General features: G+C 34.5%; 1 protein-coding gene and 1 pseudogene across 2 annotated transcripts; one reads left to right on the forward strand and one right to left on the reverse strand.

Annotated features, from left to right (window-relative positions):
* Positions 1-267: 267 nt before the first annotated feature.
* On the reverse strand, positions 268-4637 carry LOC141676570 (nuclear transcription factor Y subunit A-3-like). 2 transcript variants are annotated; one of them, XM_074482243.1, is made up of 6 exons: positions 4410-4637; positions 2157-2495; positions 1459-1571; positions 1308-1379; positions 1030-1191; positions 268-828 (listed from the first exon to the last, which is right to left on the reverse strand). In XM_074482243.1, exons 2-6 carry the CDS (start codon positions 2425-2427, stop codon positions 508-510), a joined length of 939 nt encoding a protein of 312 aa, XP_074338344.1. In that variant the 5' UTR covers positions 2428-2495; positions 4410-4637; the 3' UTR covers positions 268-507. The 2 variants fall into 2 exon arrangements, with proteins under 2 accessions (XP_074338344.1, XP_074338343.1); XM_074482242.1 differs by having other exon boundaries at positions 2157-2487; positions 4410-4633.
* Positions 4638-5377: 740 nt separating this feature from the next.
* Positions 5378-6677, forward strand: LOC141679200 (uncharacterized; annotated as a pseudogene).
* The last annotated feature ends 10153 nt before the right edge of the window (positions 6678-16830 follow it).

Here is a 16830-nt window from a genome sequence, read left to right on the forward strand (position 1 = left end):
GAAGGAATGGAGAAAACACTGGGAGTGTAGTTGATATTGTTGGATCATTTCTTTCACCTGGAAGGAAGTTTTAAGAGACAAATACGATGTAGTTTCGAAAATCAAGTTTATTTTGTTTCAGTTAAGCACTTAAATATGTTGTAGCCTGCATTTGAATTGCAGCTTGTATAATTTGAAAGTACATTTAGTTTGTTAATAAAACTTTAAAAATAATAACATGATAATCATTAAAAACAAAAATAAAAAAGATACTAAAAGAGCCAAAAAGATAATGAGAACTTACAAGTAGAACCAAGACCAAAATCAAAAAGTTTAAACTTGTAACAAACAGATAGTTAATGTTCATGAACTAGAGAATATGAAAGATGAAATACTAAGCATCAGACTTCTTTAGTACATGCTAGAAGCAATATATATGCTTCTTACTAGAACTTTTTAAGTTGAAAAGTTACAAAGCCAAGGATGAGTTGCCCAGCCGGTGACATGGTCAGTTGTTTCTTCCATTTTTCACCGAACAACTGGAGATGAACGTTGCGGAGTCCCCTCGTACATAAATCCCCCATTTCCTCCGCCCATGTTGGAAGAAATGTAAATCATGTTTGGATGCTGGTAAGAGGAATCATTGTTGTTGTCGACACACATGATGCTCAAGGAAGAATCCTTTGATGTTTCGCCTTTGCCTGTTTCTGCTTGATTGACAGGGCTGAAACCAAGATTGTGGTTGAAAGGGTGGGCAGGGTTTGACCGCTCCGACTTACTTAAGAAACGGCCCCCAGTTCCCCTAACCCTGTTCACTGCATGGCGATGCCGAGACTCATGAAGATAAGGCTACATGTCATCATATAAAAATCCTATTAGCTCTTGAATTTTTGTCAAATGAAAATTACAGAACTGCAGGACACACAATTTACTCACGAAGATAAAGCTACATATCATCATCATCATCATATAGAGGTCCAATTAGCTCTACTTCCATGTTATTAAGTATTAACTATAGACAATATAATAAATGCAGATTGTGCAAGATACCTTCCTACTTTTGAGGAGTTTGTTCTGAGCCTCCAGCTTCGCACGCATCTGCCTCCTCCTCATGATCCCATTGTATTGTTTAGCATTGACATATATCGGACCTTCATCTGCAAGTTCAATAGGCAATGGGACTCGTACAGGTGGTACGCCTATCACCTGGTGCTGTATATGGTTTAAAAAAGAAAAATAAGTAGGCCAGGGGAACAAGACAAACTACATGCATGGTTACAATAAGAAATCTTAGTCAAAACATATGGAATGGTCTTAGCAGTACTCACAGTAACTTGTGGTCCATAAGCAGTATATAATCCGTTAACATAGGGATCACCATATGCATATGGAATAGGAGCCTGTGCAGGGAAATTGCATATATTAAATTGACAGCCAGGAGATCAAGGAAAAGCAGCGACGGACAACAAATTCACTTACCATTGATGGGTTCATCTCAGCTTGGGATCGGTCAATTCCAAAACTTGGATTTGAGAAAACCATTACTGGCTTCACTTGACCTTCTACATGCTTGCTGTAGCTTCTACCTTGAGCTGAGTGCATGAAAGAGACAGTTTAAATTTGACACTGATATCAAACTCGTACTTGAAGCCAAATATCAGATAATAATTATGTATGCAGGTTACGCTTCAAATAGCAAGCTTAGAACTTCATTTTAATGTAGGCTTTAGCATGTCACAGAACTAAGATGCAAGTATAAGCACTTCATGGGTAGCTCTAGAAATCTTATTTCTCCTATTGTATATTGCATATTGCATTGCAACTACATAATTAAGGTGACCTGGAACAATAAACACAACAATACTTCAAGTAAAATCAATAATTTAGGCAAAAAGTTCCTTCTGTGTTTAAGGAGTTCATCCTACTTTATCTTCTTATCGCACACATACATGCATAGGGCCAAACTGGTAGTATCAGATCAACGTATATGCAAAGCCCACTGAATAATTAATTACAATGCAGAGATAAAGGACATTTAATGGGATCCTACAAAATATAGAAAGTGGACAGGGAAAAAAATTCAACACATCCAGTGATACCTATTTCAAATATACAAATCCATTAAAGATCATTAAAAATGTTATGAGAACTGAAAGAATTGCACAAGGTACTGTAACCTGAATCAGATGAAAAGTATTGATCATGTGAACAGTTATATTCTACAGCAGATACTTCTTGGTGAGATTGATCAGTAGTGGACTGGGACTGGGTAGAGGATGAGTCCGGGTCTTGAGGATGATGACCAGTTTCACTTCCGTGATTGCTCTCTTCACATGCTTCACTAGGAGATCCTACTTTCAAGCTCAAACTTTTGGATAATGGCTGAAAAAACTGCTGTCCCTGAGGATTCCACCATGATGTGGTAGTAGTAAAAGGAATATGAGGCATTGGCTGGATATAACCTTGACCAAAAAATCTATCCAATACTTATTGTGGCGACTTCCACACCTGTGCAGCTAAAAAAAAAGAACTTAAGAGGCTACTTGTAGGCAGTAGATCTACCATACGTAAGGTAGGAGGGAACATATATATATGCAAGAAAGCAAGTTCGCAAGCAAGCACAAAAGTTCATGTAGCTCTATAAGTCTTTGGTTTCACCTCAAATTCTCAACATGTCCAAAGATTTTCTAACAGTGAATCCTCTTCCTCTGAATGCTAATTAATAAGAGGAATATTTCATAGAGAGACTTATTTACAAGATGCTGGAGAAATAACATTGATCTTATGCAAGAATGCTAGTTCATAAACAATCATAGATATTATTTATCTCTCAAAATACAGAGCCTTTCGGGCTAGCATCAAATTTCAAATGTCTCATAAGTCGTAAATGACTAAATCTATATCAACAGATTCCTATAGATTGACTCTAAATCTTCTTCAATGACAAGAACATTGCTAGACAAAACAATCACACTAATTACCGCTGAATGAACTAATTATAAAGACTTGTCTCAAATCCAAGCATGTCTCATACATAACTAAATTCTCTCCAACAGTAGTCATGTAGTAACTCTAAATCTTCTCTAATAATCACATTCAAAGTTCTATCTTGTGAATGACATGCAATTGAAGATCTTAAGGGTGTATATAAGCAACCAAGAATTTTTCACAATGTCATGTAAAGTAGTGGGCAGTTAATAATTCACTTGATAAAAGGTGAAGTTAATGGATACATAGGGTGCAGGAGCATAAGTAAGCTTGATTTTTCAAACTCAAGCTCAGTTATACTTTATGATAGTGAACTTTATCCTACCTTCAACTTCAAAACTTTTTAAGCTTCCATCAGAAATGAAATGGAATCAAACATTTTGTAGCTCAGATCCAAAAGATGATCCAAATCCTTAAATCTACTAGTTCGGAATCTTATAACTACAAAATCTTTGACAAATAACCTCTAAAATAACAGTTTGTACATTAATTATTTTGGCTAAGACATTTCAAGTCGTTTACCATGAAGACTTGAGGCGTTCTGTTCACAAGCTAACAAATCAACCTCAAGATCAGCTTGTTATAAGACTTAAGAGTAAAATGTTCTCCTACCATTATAAAGTAATCTACATTCTCACACCATTAATTTCCCTTAGATTGTTACTGAGGTTCTTTTTGGAACCCACAAACCAAATCTTTCTTTCCAGTTAACCTCAAATCCCTCTAGTTCATAGTAAATTCCATCCAAAGAATCACCTACGCAGAGCACAATTCTTACAGCTTATTGCTCAAACTTACAATCCATAGCAACAACCATCAAACATACCAGACCAGAGCAGCTACTCCTAAACAAATAAAATCTCTTATGTGATTTGCATGTGATGCAAGGGCTCCCTGGTTCTTGAATTACATTAGGCCATCTCCACAATCTATCTTTAACAGTGTATCCAGGACTATTAAAGCCCTTTAACAAACCTAACACCCCCAAATAAATATCTACACAATTCTAAACAATTAACAAATAATTCACATAAGAAAACCACAAATCAGAGAAGGTAAAGAAGGGGAAGACATGGTCAAAACAGTTCCAAACTGAAACTAAGGTGCTTGTCTGAATAAAACATCAAACAACCGAACAATAACAAACTAAACAATAGTTCAACATTCAAACCCCAAAACATACTTCAAATTTTTTCCTAACAACAACAATAAACTAAAGATTCACAAACTCAAAACACACATGCATTCAAGAACCAATATTCAAACCTCCACAAAACTAAATAAAGGGCTTACAAATATCTAGACAAGAAAATGATAATAAAACAAGAAACTAAAGAAAGAAACAGACATAGTCAAACAGACATAGAAACACAAGTACATAAACAGCAAACATGCACAAGTTGTAAACACAAGAATGAAAAGTACTTAAAAAAAGGACATACCCTTTTAAGGATCTGGTGAGTTAAGGTAGAAGAATTAGGAGGAAGCAAAGAACACAAGTGTTGGGATAGAATTGGGCATGTTTCCTTTCTTGAAACCCTCAAGTCATTTGTTTCTCTCTCTAGATAACTATCCACTTGGAGAGGTACTAGGACTAAATACAAAAACTAGTTTGTTTCTCTCACTAAAAATGTACTTGTTCTGTGGTATTATTATTATTCTCAAATCTCAATAATAAAGACAACTGCCACCCACCACCACCATTGCTATCAGGATCACATATCCTCAACTCAACTCCCCAAAAATCCCTTCCTTTTTTCGTATAAAAATTTATTTCGACATTATTTCATCAACATAAAACAATCTTATGTGTAGAGTAAATTTTTAAAAATTTCGATCATGAGCAAACGTTTATAGAATTTTTAGAGTGCGCATACAGGAGTTATATTACTCTCTCCGTCTCACCATTACTATTAGAGCATCTCCAAGGAGAGTAGCTATATTCATTAATTATATTAGTAGATATTTTGTAAAATTTGCTGAATCCGTAAGGAATTATGTTTCAGTGGTATTAACTATAATGATTAGCTATATTTAAAAAACAGTTTTTATTGTTATTTTCAAATTTTAACGGTTATATTTCAACGGCTATCTTTTATCGAAAAATGTTTGGAATTAATAATGAAAACTAATTATTTTTAAATATAAGTGAAAATAAAAATTATATATCTAATAAAAACATATTTAATTAATAAAAATATTTAATAATATTATTGTAATATTATAAATATGATAAAAAATTAATTAACAAACAATACATTTATATATTATAAGGCAATTTAACTAAATTTGTATTATCATATTACTAAATATGATTATTAAAAATGATAAGTACGTACATGTATACATAACATCCTAGGGTTTCATTTATTCTCACTCACAAAATTCATCTACACAAAATTCATCTGTAATGGACAACACCACAAAAATGATTCTTGATATTATGCACCCAGAAGAAGAAGAGAATGAAGCAAGAATCAGAATGAGTGCGGTTTACCTTCATCATCAACAACAGGGCGCAAATTCTACCCCGCGTCATGGGGGTTCTACAATGAATCATCGTGTGATTGATCGTAATAGAGAAGAAGGTCGTGCTAGATTATACCGTGATTATTTCTCTGATGCACCTACATACATAGAAACACATTTTCGTCGAAGATTTCAGATGCGTAGATCTTTGTTTTTACGCATTGAAGAAGCAGTTACAACTCATGATAATTATTTTACTCAACGAACCGATGTTGTGGGAGTTCGTGGACTATCATCACTTCAAAAAGTGACAGCACAGCCGCACTGAGAATGCTTGCTTACGGAACAGCTGGTGATGTTGTTGATGATTATGTCCGAATTGGTGAGAGTACAGCTATAGAGAGCTTAAAGAGATTTGTTAAAGCAATTGTTGAAGTCTATGGAGATGAATATTTGAGACGACCAAATGATGAAGATGTGTCTAGATTGTTAAGAGACAATGAACAACAGGCTTTTCTGGGATGTTGGGTAGTAGTGATTGTATGCATTGGAAGTGGAAAAATTGTCCAACTGGCTGGCAAGGTATGTACACAGGTCATGTTCATGAACCAACTATTATATTAGAAGCAATTGCTTCAAAAGACTTGTGGATTTGGCATTCTTTTTTTGGATTACTGGGGTCATTAAATGATATTAATGTATTAGATCGATCTCATCTATTTGAAGATTTGGCGGAAGGTCGTGGACCTAAAGTGAGATATACTGTAAATGGGCATGAATATAGTATGGGATATTATTTGGCTGATGGCATATATCCTTCGTGGCCAACATTTGTCAAAACTATTTCCAAACCTCAAGGTAACAAAAGAAAGTATCTTGCATATGCACAAGAATCTGTTAGAAAAGACGTAGAGAGAGCATTTGGAGTGTTACAATCTCGATTTGCAATGATTCGTGGACCATCAAGATTTTGGGATGTGGGTACAATGAAGTATATTATGACAGTCTGCATAATTTTGCACAATATGATTATTGATGATGAAAGGGAATTAAATATGGAAGAAGAACAATTTGATATAAATTCTGAAATACCAAGTGTTAATCTAAATCGTACTCATCCAAGTACGCTTAGGGAATTCATACAAGTGCACCAGCAAATTCGAGATAAACAAGCTCATGTTCAATTACAAGATGATCTTGTAGAGCATCTTTGGCAGAGTCATGGTCATGACATGGATTAAAAGACAGATGTAAAAGCTTCAATTTGTTATGTAATTTTCTATTTTTTTTTTATTTTTTTCTGATTTTTATGTAATTTGCTTTTGAACATGAAGGAAGTTTGCAGAAGAACAAAATATTAATTTGCTTTTGATTTTGTCCATTTGTAAGAGAAGATTTTGTCCATATTATAGAGAGTCTTTCAAAACAAATCAGGACTTCCGTCCGTCAAAACTAAAACTACCGGTGAAAATTTACATTAAACAATATCAAACTCCCATTGAACATTTTCACTACTGACTTGTTCACTCCTCTACCCATTGAGCAAATATACTAGTTACATAAGGCGGATACAAATAGAAATGAATCTTAACATAATTTGTAAAACTGTAAAATAACTTATAAATTCTAGAGGTCAGGTTTCTCTTTTAATATTCTTACAGCCATAAATATTAGCCGCACATTAGCACTCTGCAGAACATACTTCTGCTCAGTATCTTTCACTCTAAACAGTTCTCACGATTAAAAAATCTTTAGTGATTATAAAGGTACGAGTAGTTTATTTCCAGGTTTACACAATTTGGCTCACTCTGTTATATATACTACCTATCTCAGTTTAGCGGTTGATTTAAATCCATCTACATAAAGCATGCTACACAGTAGGGGTGAGCGCGGTGCGGGCGGTGCGGTTTTTTCCTCAAATCCCAAACCAAACCGCACAAGCGGTTTGATCAAATTTTCAAACCGCACCCGCATCGCGTATCCTTAAAAACCGCATAAACCATACCACGAAAATGCGGTGTGGTGCGGTTCACCGCGGTTTACACTTTAAAAATTCGAAAGATTTAAATAAAATATAAAACTTAAATTTAATCAAATTTCCGAATATTATAACACAAATTCGCCAATATTTTTCAATAATACAAGTTAGAAATTACACACCGGAAAGTTTAACTTTTTTAGGAATTCAATTACAAAACAAAAAAAACTTAAAAGTGCAAAGCAAAAGACATAAATAGCAGCTCGAAACTTTGATCATGAATTATTATTAAGTTTGAAAAAATAAATTTGTAAACAATGATCATGAATTGAGTTTAAGGCTAACTATTCTAATCACATAAGAAACAGTATGATGTAATGTAATCTTGGTACTTGTGGGAAGTGCTTGTGTAGCCAACTGAAGAGCAAACAATAACCTAATTAAGTATTGGGCTGTAAATATTTAGTGGGATGACCAGATAGGAATATAAGTATATTATATTATATATATATAACATATTAAATATTGCGGTGCGGTGCGGTTTGAACCGCATTTCAGAAATTTAAAACCACAACCCGCACCGCACCGCGCGGTTTATTAAAAATTCAAACTGCAACCGCACCACAAAAATTAAAAACCGCGTTTTGCGGTGCGGGCGGTTTGTGCGGTTTTCTGCTCACCCCTACTACACAAACAAAGCGGAACCTATCTGGAGAAGTGCAGCTGAGCCACTGCCCTCCATGGTCCTCATCAGCTTCATTTTTCTTCTAAGTCTAACTCCCTCAGATATATGGATTGAGATATATAAATGTGATGAATGCCAGAGAAAGTTAGCATGCTTAATCTTCACATATCATACTCACACCAATTTGCAGTGGTCACAATACTTGATATTCATATATAAACAATTTAAAGTTAAAATACATTATATCTGGACTCCAGTTAAATCAGACTTTGTAATCTGTAGATAAGTAATCTAATTTACAAATAACGAATTAATGGAACACATGATCCCCAGACAAAGGATCTTTAATCTGAAACATTCTCTCGTTATATCACCAAGAAAGACTAGAATACACAAAATATATAAATTATACAAGACGAGAATATATAAATGTGCAGGTTTTCATATTGTTGAACTACCAGCACCTTACAATTGTGAATGAAATCCCTGGATGCTCAGCCATTCTCGCACCATAAGCAAGCGCCTAATTCATAAAGATATCTTAGCAGATTTTCTTGTATAGATTTGCACGGTGCCGTCCTACAGTAATTAGCACAGCAGTAAACATGAACAAGCTAGCTTGTTCTAGTTGCAGTAATTGTGAGTTTGGACAGTAATCTGCTGTATGTAATTAGCTTGGACAGTAATCTCTGTCATATATGTATTTCAGTTCAATGAATAGATTTCTGCTCTCCAAAATTTATTAGAGAACTACCAAAGTCTAATATGCGAGAATATGAGAACTGATTAAAAAAATTGATATTGTTAAGGTAACTTGGACAATGATAACTTGATGGGGATAAACAAATACATGAAAAATCACACTGCAAACTGTTCCAAGCCCTATAATTTGGGTCACGAAATAGGGAAACGTGTTACCTCCGTATCCTTTTATTAAAATTCATTTCATAAAGTTTACTACGCAGAGTTGTTTACGTGTTTATATATATAATTCTCTCCGTTGTTGATTTAAGAGCTGAACTCATGTAAAATATTTTAGTAACTGAGATTCTGAGAATAAATTTTTATCAATGGTAATAATTTGAAAAGAAGATTTAGCAAAGCATTCCAGTTTGTTACCCTTTTTAGCAAGCAACAATCAATAATTATTGAGACTGCTACTAGCAATACTTGAATACAGCTTCTCAATTTAGAATCTGATCTAAGATGATCTTTTAACTCAAGTTTTAGCAAATTTAGCAGATAGTTTCTCAGGTAAAAGAAGCATTAAATGGTGAACAAAAATGACACATAAGACATAAGAAACTAAGAACACCAGAAACTAAGAACACCATATTCCTACATATTTTTTCAATAATATTACTTTTCATTCATAAAGTTAGTGTAACATCATTCTCTGGGAAAGAGAAATATGGTGCTATAAAAAAGTTAGTGTAGCATCATTCCTAACTTGTTGTCAAATATATTCTCTTTTCTTAATATTCAACGAGCACTGCACTTGATCGAGATGCCACATGTACTCTTTCAAGATACCAGATTACCTCCTATAAACGGACACCGCATATTTGACTTCTTTTCTATCAAAAATCCTACATTTTCTGTCAAAAATTCTACCAAGTCTGCAGGAGAAAGTTCTACTCATATATACTAACATTCAAATATCCTTATCAATGTTGTAAAAACGATCAAAACCAGTAAATTCAAGATAACAGTAGTGTACCTTGCATCATATTAGGTCCTCGAACCCAGATTTCACCAACTTGGTTAGGAGGAAGAGACTTCTGTGTATAGGAAGAGACTTTTGTGTATATATGCTTCTAATTTGGGATTCAACTCCTGGAGCCTGCTACTTGATTAGATTTAATCACAAAAATTCAACTAAAACAAGTGCAACTAGTAGTGACACATGTCTTATACAAAATAAAATAAGAAAATCATTCAAGTACATGAATAAGCAAATCAAAGTCAGGTACATGATTGCCATGAATTAAATTCAAAGTAAACAAAAAAAAATTATGCAATATTTCTCATGATCCTAGCTTTGAGGGCATCAAAATATTTTTCTTGATCAGGTAGCATTTTACTAGTCCATTGCCATAATAGACGCTTCGTAAATATGCCTCTCCCGCTCTTCCTTTTGTTTTTCCCGATCCTCTTTTGCTAAACGAAGTTGTAACTCCTCCTTCTGTAACTGCATCATTTCCTTTTGCAATTGCAAGCTGATGTTAACAGATTCACTTCTTGAAGAAGCAATGACCAATGCATCTTTATGCATTGTTTTTAGAAGTTCCAGGCTCTCTTCATCCATGGCTTCGTTTGTAGCTTTTTTAAACTTCTTTGCAGTTTTTCGTCCAATGGGACGTTCCATTCTTTCATCGGATTCCAGGCTGTTAGGATTTTGACTAGACTGTGAAGATACATCTTTGTCCCTGGCTGATTTATTTTTCTTTGCCAAACCAGCTTGATATTTTGGTGAGAATCGTAACGCATTCCAGTGACGTATGAACACAAATTTATCTTTTAACACTTTTTCATACATTTCTATTGCTTGGTCTACTTGCATTATTGTCGGAAATTAAAAAGACTGTATGAGATGAACCATCTAATGAATATGGCCAAACAGATTGTTCTTTACTCATCAGCCATCTAATGAATATACTATCAGGTTAAGATTAAAATTGAAGCAAAAAAGGTCACTTATAACTTGTTTACTCTGGAGTTCATGCCTAGTCTTTCAAGTTCAATGCAGCCCCAAGGAAAGTAATTAGGCTGTTTGGCTAATAGGTTTTAAGGATGAATACAGCTTAACAATAGTTTAATATAGGAGTTAAAAAACAAAATCATACATGAAAATTAAATATGTAACTGGCAACACAACTTTGTGGATGCTAATAATATAATGGTTGTAATTATATCCTAGTGTCCAAGGAAACAAAAGACTTCACCAATTTCCAATTTTCAAAATCTAAATATGATTATGAATACTATGCTAACATCGGTAACACATAAGATTTAATATAAAGATGTAGATAAATATAATTACAAGAAATTATAGAAGAAAGCAGACCCTCATTACAAACACTTATCAACCATCTCTTCTGCTCACTACCAAAAAGTCATGCCTTATTCCCCTGCACCCTCTACACAGTATTATCATGTGCCCATGTTGAAACACAAAAACCAAATTTATTTTTCTAGCACAATTTTGTTATTGCCTGAAGTTAAAAGCATAAAAAAGCAGTATACCTAAAAACTGCAAAACACATACACAACAATTCTGATCTGCTGCCTTTACAACTGAAAGTATACTAACATTCAACCAAAAGCTATACATTGATGATAAGATGGATATAATTTAAACTTACATGTATAAACTCATTTATCAGCAAAATTATTATTACTGAATAGAACACTAAGAATATTAGGCTCTTACCACATATATACCAACTAAATATATGCATATCATAATCAAATTTTAGATACCAAGGTTGAATAATACCTTATCTTGCTCAGATAATCCACTCTGATTTCGACCGCATATTTGATTATGAAATCCAATGAATTTAGCCACTTTTTCATTGATTGTGCACCACCGATTACACAAGGAATTAGCACTCTGATCACTTGCAATCCCGTCCTTATTCTCATTAAAATAATTCCAAATTCGATTCCAATAACAAGTATGTGTCTGATTATTACCTTGTACCGGATCCATACTTACGTTCAGCCAAGCAGAAACCAGCAACATGTCCTCTTCAATTAAGAAGTTCTTAGATCTTTTTCCCTTTTTTTGTTTTGCAGCTTTTTGTTGAAGTTTGGTATGGGATTGGGATTGGGACTAAGATTGGAATTGAACGGATGGTTGAGAAAATACCATATCATCAAATTCATAACCTTCATTCAACAGAGATACAAACGATCCTTCCATTTTTTATAAAACTCCGCCCAACTCTAAAACCAAAACCTAATTAAATAATAACATACCAGATTTTATAGCGGAAGTGGGTGAGTTTTGTAGCGGGAGAGTGTATACCAGCGGGAAAATAAGCAGCGGGAGAGATCATTTTAGAGGGAAAGTGACGTGGCATTGATATAGATGATGGGCTCTCGTTCAACAGATGTAGCGTGCTTATTTATCGGTATCTAAAATTATACCTAATAGGTGTCTCCCTTGAAGTAGTTTTTTTTTACACATTAGGTATATTTTTAAAAAAACACTTGTCAGGTAGATATTATTGCTAACAAATAGTTGCCCTTGGAGATGCTCTTACGCACATATTTGAAAAATTTATAAAGTATAAAGTATAGTTACATAATGTATTTTCAAATTTTTTTTTGAATACAAGTTTAAACATAAAACTTTTATTTAAAAAAAAGTTAAAAAATATTATGAAACTATACTTTAAATGAGTATTGAAAAGCGTGTCGAAAAGTAACGTAAACAATCTAATGGGACGGAAGGAGTATATATTATGGGAAATTTTTGATCATGTAATGTGTTAGATATATTTGATAATGTCATGGCTAATATGTTTTATGTTTAGATTTCAGATCTTATTTGAACAGAACAAATCAGTACTTAACTGATCAGTACTTATACTGGACGTCAGAACTTAAGGGATATCAGTACTTATGTTATCAGGAGATAAGCATCAGGAGATAGATATCAGAACTTAAGTGCTGAAGAACGATCAGATAAGGACAGTAGCTGATTGAAGTTAAGAAGATCAAGATAAACATAAGAAGAGATATGCATGAAGAAGGAATTCCGTGAAGAATGGAATACTTGGAATAGAAGATATCTGATTGATATATATTAGGAAGCAGAATTATATTCCATATCAATTAGCGATTATCTTGTAACTGTGTAGTATATAAACACAGACATAGGGTTTACACTATAAGTGTTATCATTATCGAGAATATTATTTACTGTAACCCTAGCAGCTCTCGTGATATTTTGTTCATCACTGAGAGATAACAGTTCCAGATTGTAACAGAGTTTATTATTTCAATAAAGTTTGTTTTCTGTTACATAAGTTCTTGAAGTTTGATTTGATTGTAATAAACACTGTATTCACCCCCTCTACAGTGAAAGTGTGACCTAACAAGTGGTATCAGAGCCTTCTGTTAACACACATACAGTTAAAGATCCAAACACAATCATGTCTGACACAGAAACTCCAATTAAGCCTACCAAAACTGAGGAATCATCAAAGACATCAACTCAGAGTCGATATGAGACTATCAGAGTTCCCATATTGAGACCATCTGAATATCCCATATGGAAGGTAAGGATGACCATGTTTCTGGAAGCAACAGATCCAGAATACCTTGATAGAATCAAGGAAGGGCCTCACAAACCTACCAAGCTCGCTGTTGTAGTTGCAGGTGAAGCAGCAAAGACCGTACCAAAGGAAAAGAGTGATTACACTGCTGAAGATATAGCATCTATTGCTAAGGATGCCAAGGTACGACACTTATTGCATAGTGCCATTGATAATGTAATGTCAAACAGGGTAATCAACTGCAAGACTGCTAAGGAGATATGGGATGCACTGGAGACAAGGTGTCAAGGAACTGAAACAGTTAAGAAGAACAGGAAGACAATACTCACTCAAGAGTATGAACACTTTGACTCTAGGACTAATGAGTCATTGACTGATGTATATGATAGATTTGTCAAACTCTTGAATGACTTGTCATTGGTTAATAAGGAGTATGATCTTGAAGATACAAACCTTAAATTCCTGTTAGCTCTTCCTGAATGTTGGGATTTGAAGGCAACAACAATAAGAGACAACTACAATCTTGATGAAACAACTCTTGATGAAATCTATGGAATGCTCAAGACTCATGAACTTGAGATGGAACAAAGAAGCAAGAGGAAAGGAGGAAAGTCAAGGACAGTTGCTCTCAAGGCTGAAGAGGAATCCCCCAAACCACCTTCCTCAAAGAAAGACAAGGGTAAAGCTCTTATCATAAAGTCTGATACTGAGTCATCAAGTTCTGAGAGTGATGATGACTCAGATTCTGAAAGCTTGCCTGAAACTGATGCTGATGAGGAGATGATGAAGCTGTGTGCTCTTATGGTGAAAGGAATCACAAAGATTGCATACAGGAAGTTCAGGAAGGGAAAGAAGTTTTCCAGGAAAGGCATAAGTTCTGATAAGAAGAATTTCAGAAGATCTGAAGGAAGAGGAGGAAAGTCTGACAGAGGAGATTACGCTAATGTTAAATGTTATAATTGTGGTGAGAAAGGCCACATATCTCCTGATTGCAAGAAGACCAAGAGTGACAAAGGCAAAGCTCTTGTCACAAAGCAGAAAAGCTGGACAGACACCTCAGACTCTGAAAGTGAGGAGAACTATGCATTGATGGCAAATGCTGATAAATCAAGTTCTGAGAGCAGTTCTGAAGCTGCTGAAACAAAGGTACCTCAGACTACTTATGCTTTTCATACTGATGATATTAATGAGTTGAGAAGATATCTTAAAACCATGTTTGTTAGTTATAGAGATCAAACTTTAACATGTGAAAGATTAACTTCTGAAAATCTTGCTTTTAGGAAAAGAAATGATTTCTTAGAAAAAGAGTTAGTCATGTTCCATCAAACTCAGCAGGATAGAGATGATGCTTTTTATGTTAGGGATGAAGTGCTAAAAATGAATGAATCTCTAAAAACTGAGTTAGAAAAGGAGAGAGAGATTATCAGAACTTGGACTAACTCTGGCAAAACAACTCAAAATTTGCTAAGCAGTGGAAACTGGAAAGAGGGCTTAGGTTATGGAGAAAATAAAAATGAAAAAGGAACTGTAGAAATTAAGCCTGTTGATAAGCAAAAGCTGAAGTTAAAACCTGTTAAGTTTGTAACTGAAAAATCTGAAAATGAGAAATCAGAAGTTAAAAAGGAATTAGCTTCTGACAAACTAAAACAGGAAAAGACAGCTGAAGTTAACATAGGCTTAATGACAAAGAAGCAGCTTAAGCATAAGCTGAAAGATGTTAAGAATGCAAACAAGGTAAAATCACCTAGGAAAAACAGGAATGGAAAGGAAGGTGTGAATAAAAGCAATAACTATAAATCTGTTCCTGATGCTCCTAGGAAAAGCGTGTCATAACTGTGGAAGTTCTAACCATCTGGCTTCTTTTTGCAGGAAAAATAAGAATATTAACTCCTTATCTTCAAAATCAGGAGTTAAGAGTCAGTCCGTTAGATACAAACCACAAAATCCTTGTTTTCATTGTGGTAGTTTATGGCATTCCATTTATACTTGTAAGGAATATCATAGTTTGTACTATGATTATTATCAAATAAAACCTTCTTTAAAGAAAGTTTCTGTTGTTCCTTCTAGTATAAGTTCTGATTCAAAGTCTGGTAGTATAAGTTCTGATAAGAAAACTGTTAACATAAAATCTGATGCTAAATCCACTGCAAATGTTAACAAACCTAAAAAGGCCAAAGGATCCAAGCAAGTCTGGGTCCTTAAAACTAATAATTAGTGGTCTTTTTGATTGCAGGGCAACAGGAAAAATATTTTAGTTCTGGACAGTGGATGTTCAGGACATATGACTGGAAATAAGGCCCTGCTATCAGACTTTGTGGAGAAAGCTGGCCCAAGTGTTTCTTATGGAGATGGCAACATTGGAAAAACTTTGGGATATGGCAATATCAATCTTGGGAATGTCATCATTAAAGATGTAGCTCTGGTCTCAGGACTTAAACACAACTTACTGAGTATAAGTCAAATCTGTGACAGAGGTTATCATGTTGATTTCTTTGCAGAACATTGTGAAATAGTTAGTAAATCTAAAGAAAAAATTGTTCTGAAGGGATTCAGGCGTGGTAACATTTATGAAGCTAAGCTTTCAACAAGTTCTGATGGTTCTGCAATCTGTTTAGTAAGTAGAGCCTCAACTGAAGAAAGCTGGAATTGGCACAAGAAACTCTCTCATTTAAACTTCAACAAGATAAATGAACTGATCAAGAAAGATCTTGTGAGAGGACTGCCAAAATCAGTATTTGTTCCTGATGGTCTTTGTGACTCATGTCAGAAGGCTAAACAAAGAAAATTTTCGTTCAAGAGCAAGACTGAATCATCAATTCTTGAGCCTTATTATCTGCTTCATGTTGATCTATTTGGTCCAGTAAATGTTATGTCTATTGCAAAGAAGAAATATGCGTTGGTCATAGTAGATGAGTTCACCAGATACACATGGGTGTATTTCTTGCACACAAAAAGTGAAACTGCATCTATCCTGATTGATCATGTCAAACATCTGGATAAATTGATCAAAGATTCTGTGAAAATTTTGAGGAGTGATAATGGCACTGAATTCAAGAATCTGATAATGGAAGAGTTCTGCAAAAATCATGTAATAAAGCAGGAATTTTCTGCTCCTGGAACTCCACAGCAAAATGGAGTTGTTGAAAGGAAGAATAGAACTCTCATTGAAGCTGCACGAACAATGCTTGAAGAAGCAAAGCTTCCAACCTATTTCTGGGCTGAAGCTGTGCAGACTGCTTATTTTACTCAAAATGCAACACTCATTAACAAGCATGGAAAAACACCATATGAGATGGTGAAGAACAAGAAGCCAAATCTCAAATACTTTCATGTATTTGGGCGTAAGTGTTTTGTTCTCAAGACTCATCCTGAACAGCTATCCAAGTTTGATCTAAAAGCTGATGAGGGAATCTTTGTTGGATATCCACTTTCTACAAAAGCCT

Source organism: Apium graveolens, chromosome 8, assembly GCF_009905375.1.
Source record: "Apium graveolens cultivar Ventura chromosome 8, ASM990537v1, whole genome shotgun sequence".
Classification (NCBI taxonomy): Eukaryota; Viridiplantae; Streptophyta; class Magnoliopsida; order Apiales; family Apiaceae; genus Apium; species Apium graveolens.

Excerpts from the sequence above, each read along its gene's own strand:
- LOC141676570 (XM_074482243.1), bottom strand. The coding sequence starts at position 2,427 with ATGCCTCATATTCCTTTTACTACTACCACATCATGGTGGAATCCTCAG. Across the intron at positions 1,572-2,156 it reads ATACTTTTCATCTGATTCAG|CTCAAGGTAGAAGCTACAGC; the intron begins GTTACAGTACCT and ends TCATGCACTCAG. Across the intron at positions 1,380-1,458 it reads CTGAGATGAACCCATCAATG|GCTCCTATTCCATATGCATA; the intron begins GTAAGTGAATTT and ends TTCCCTGCACAG.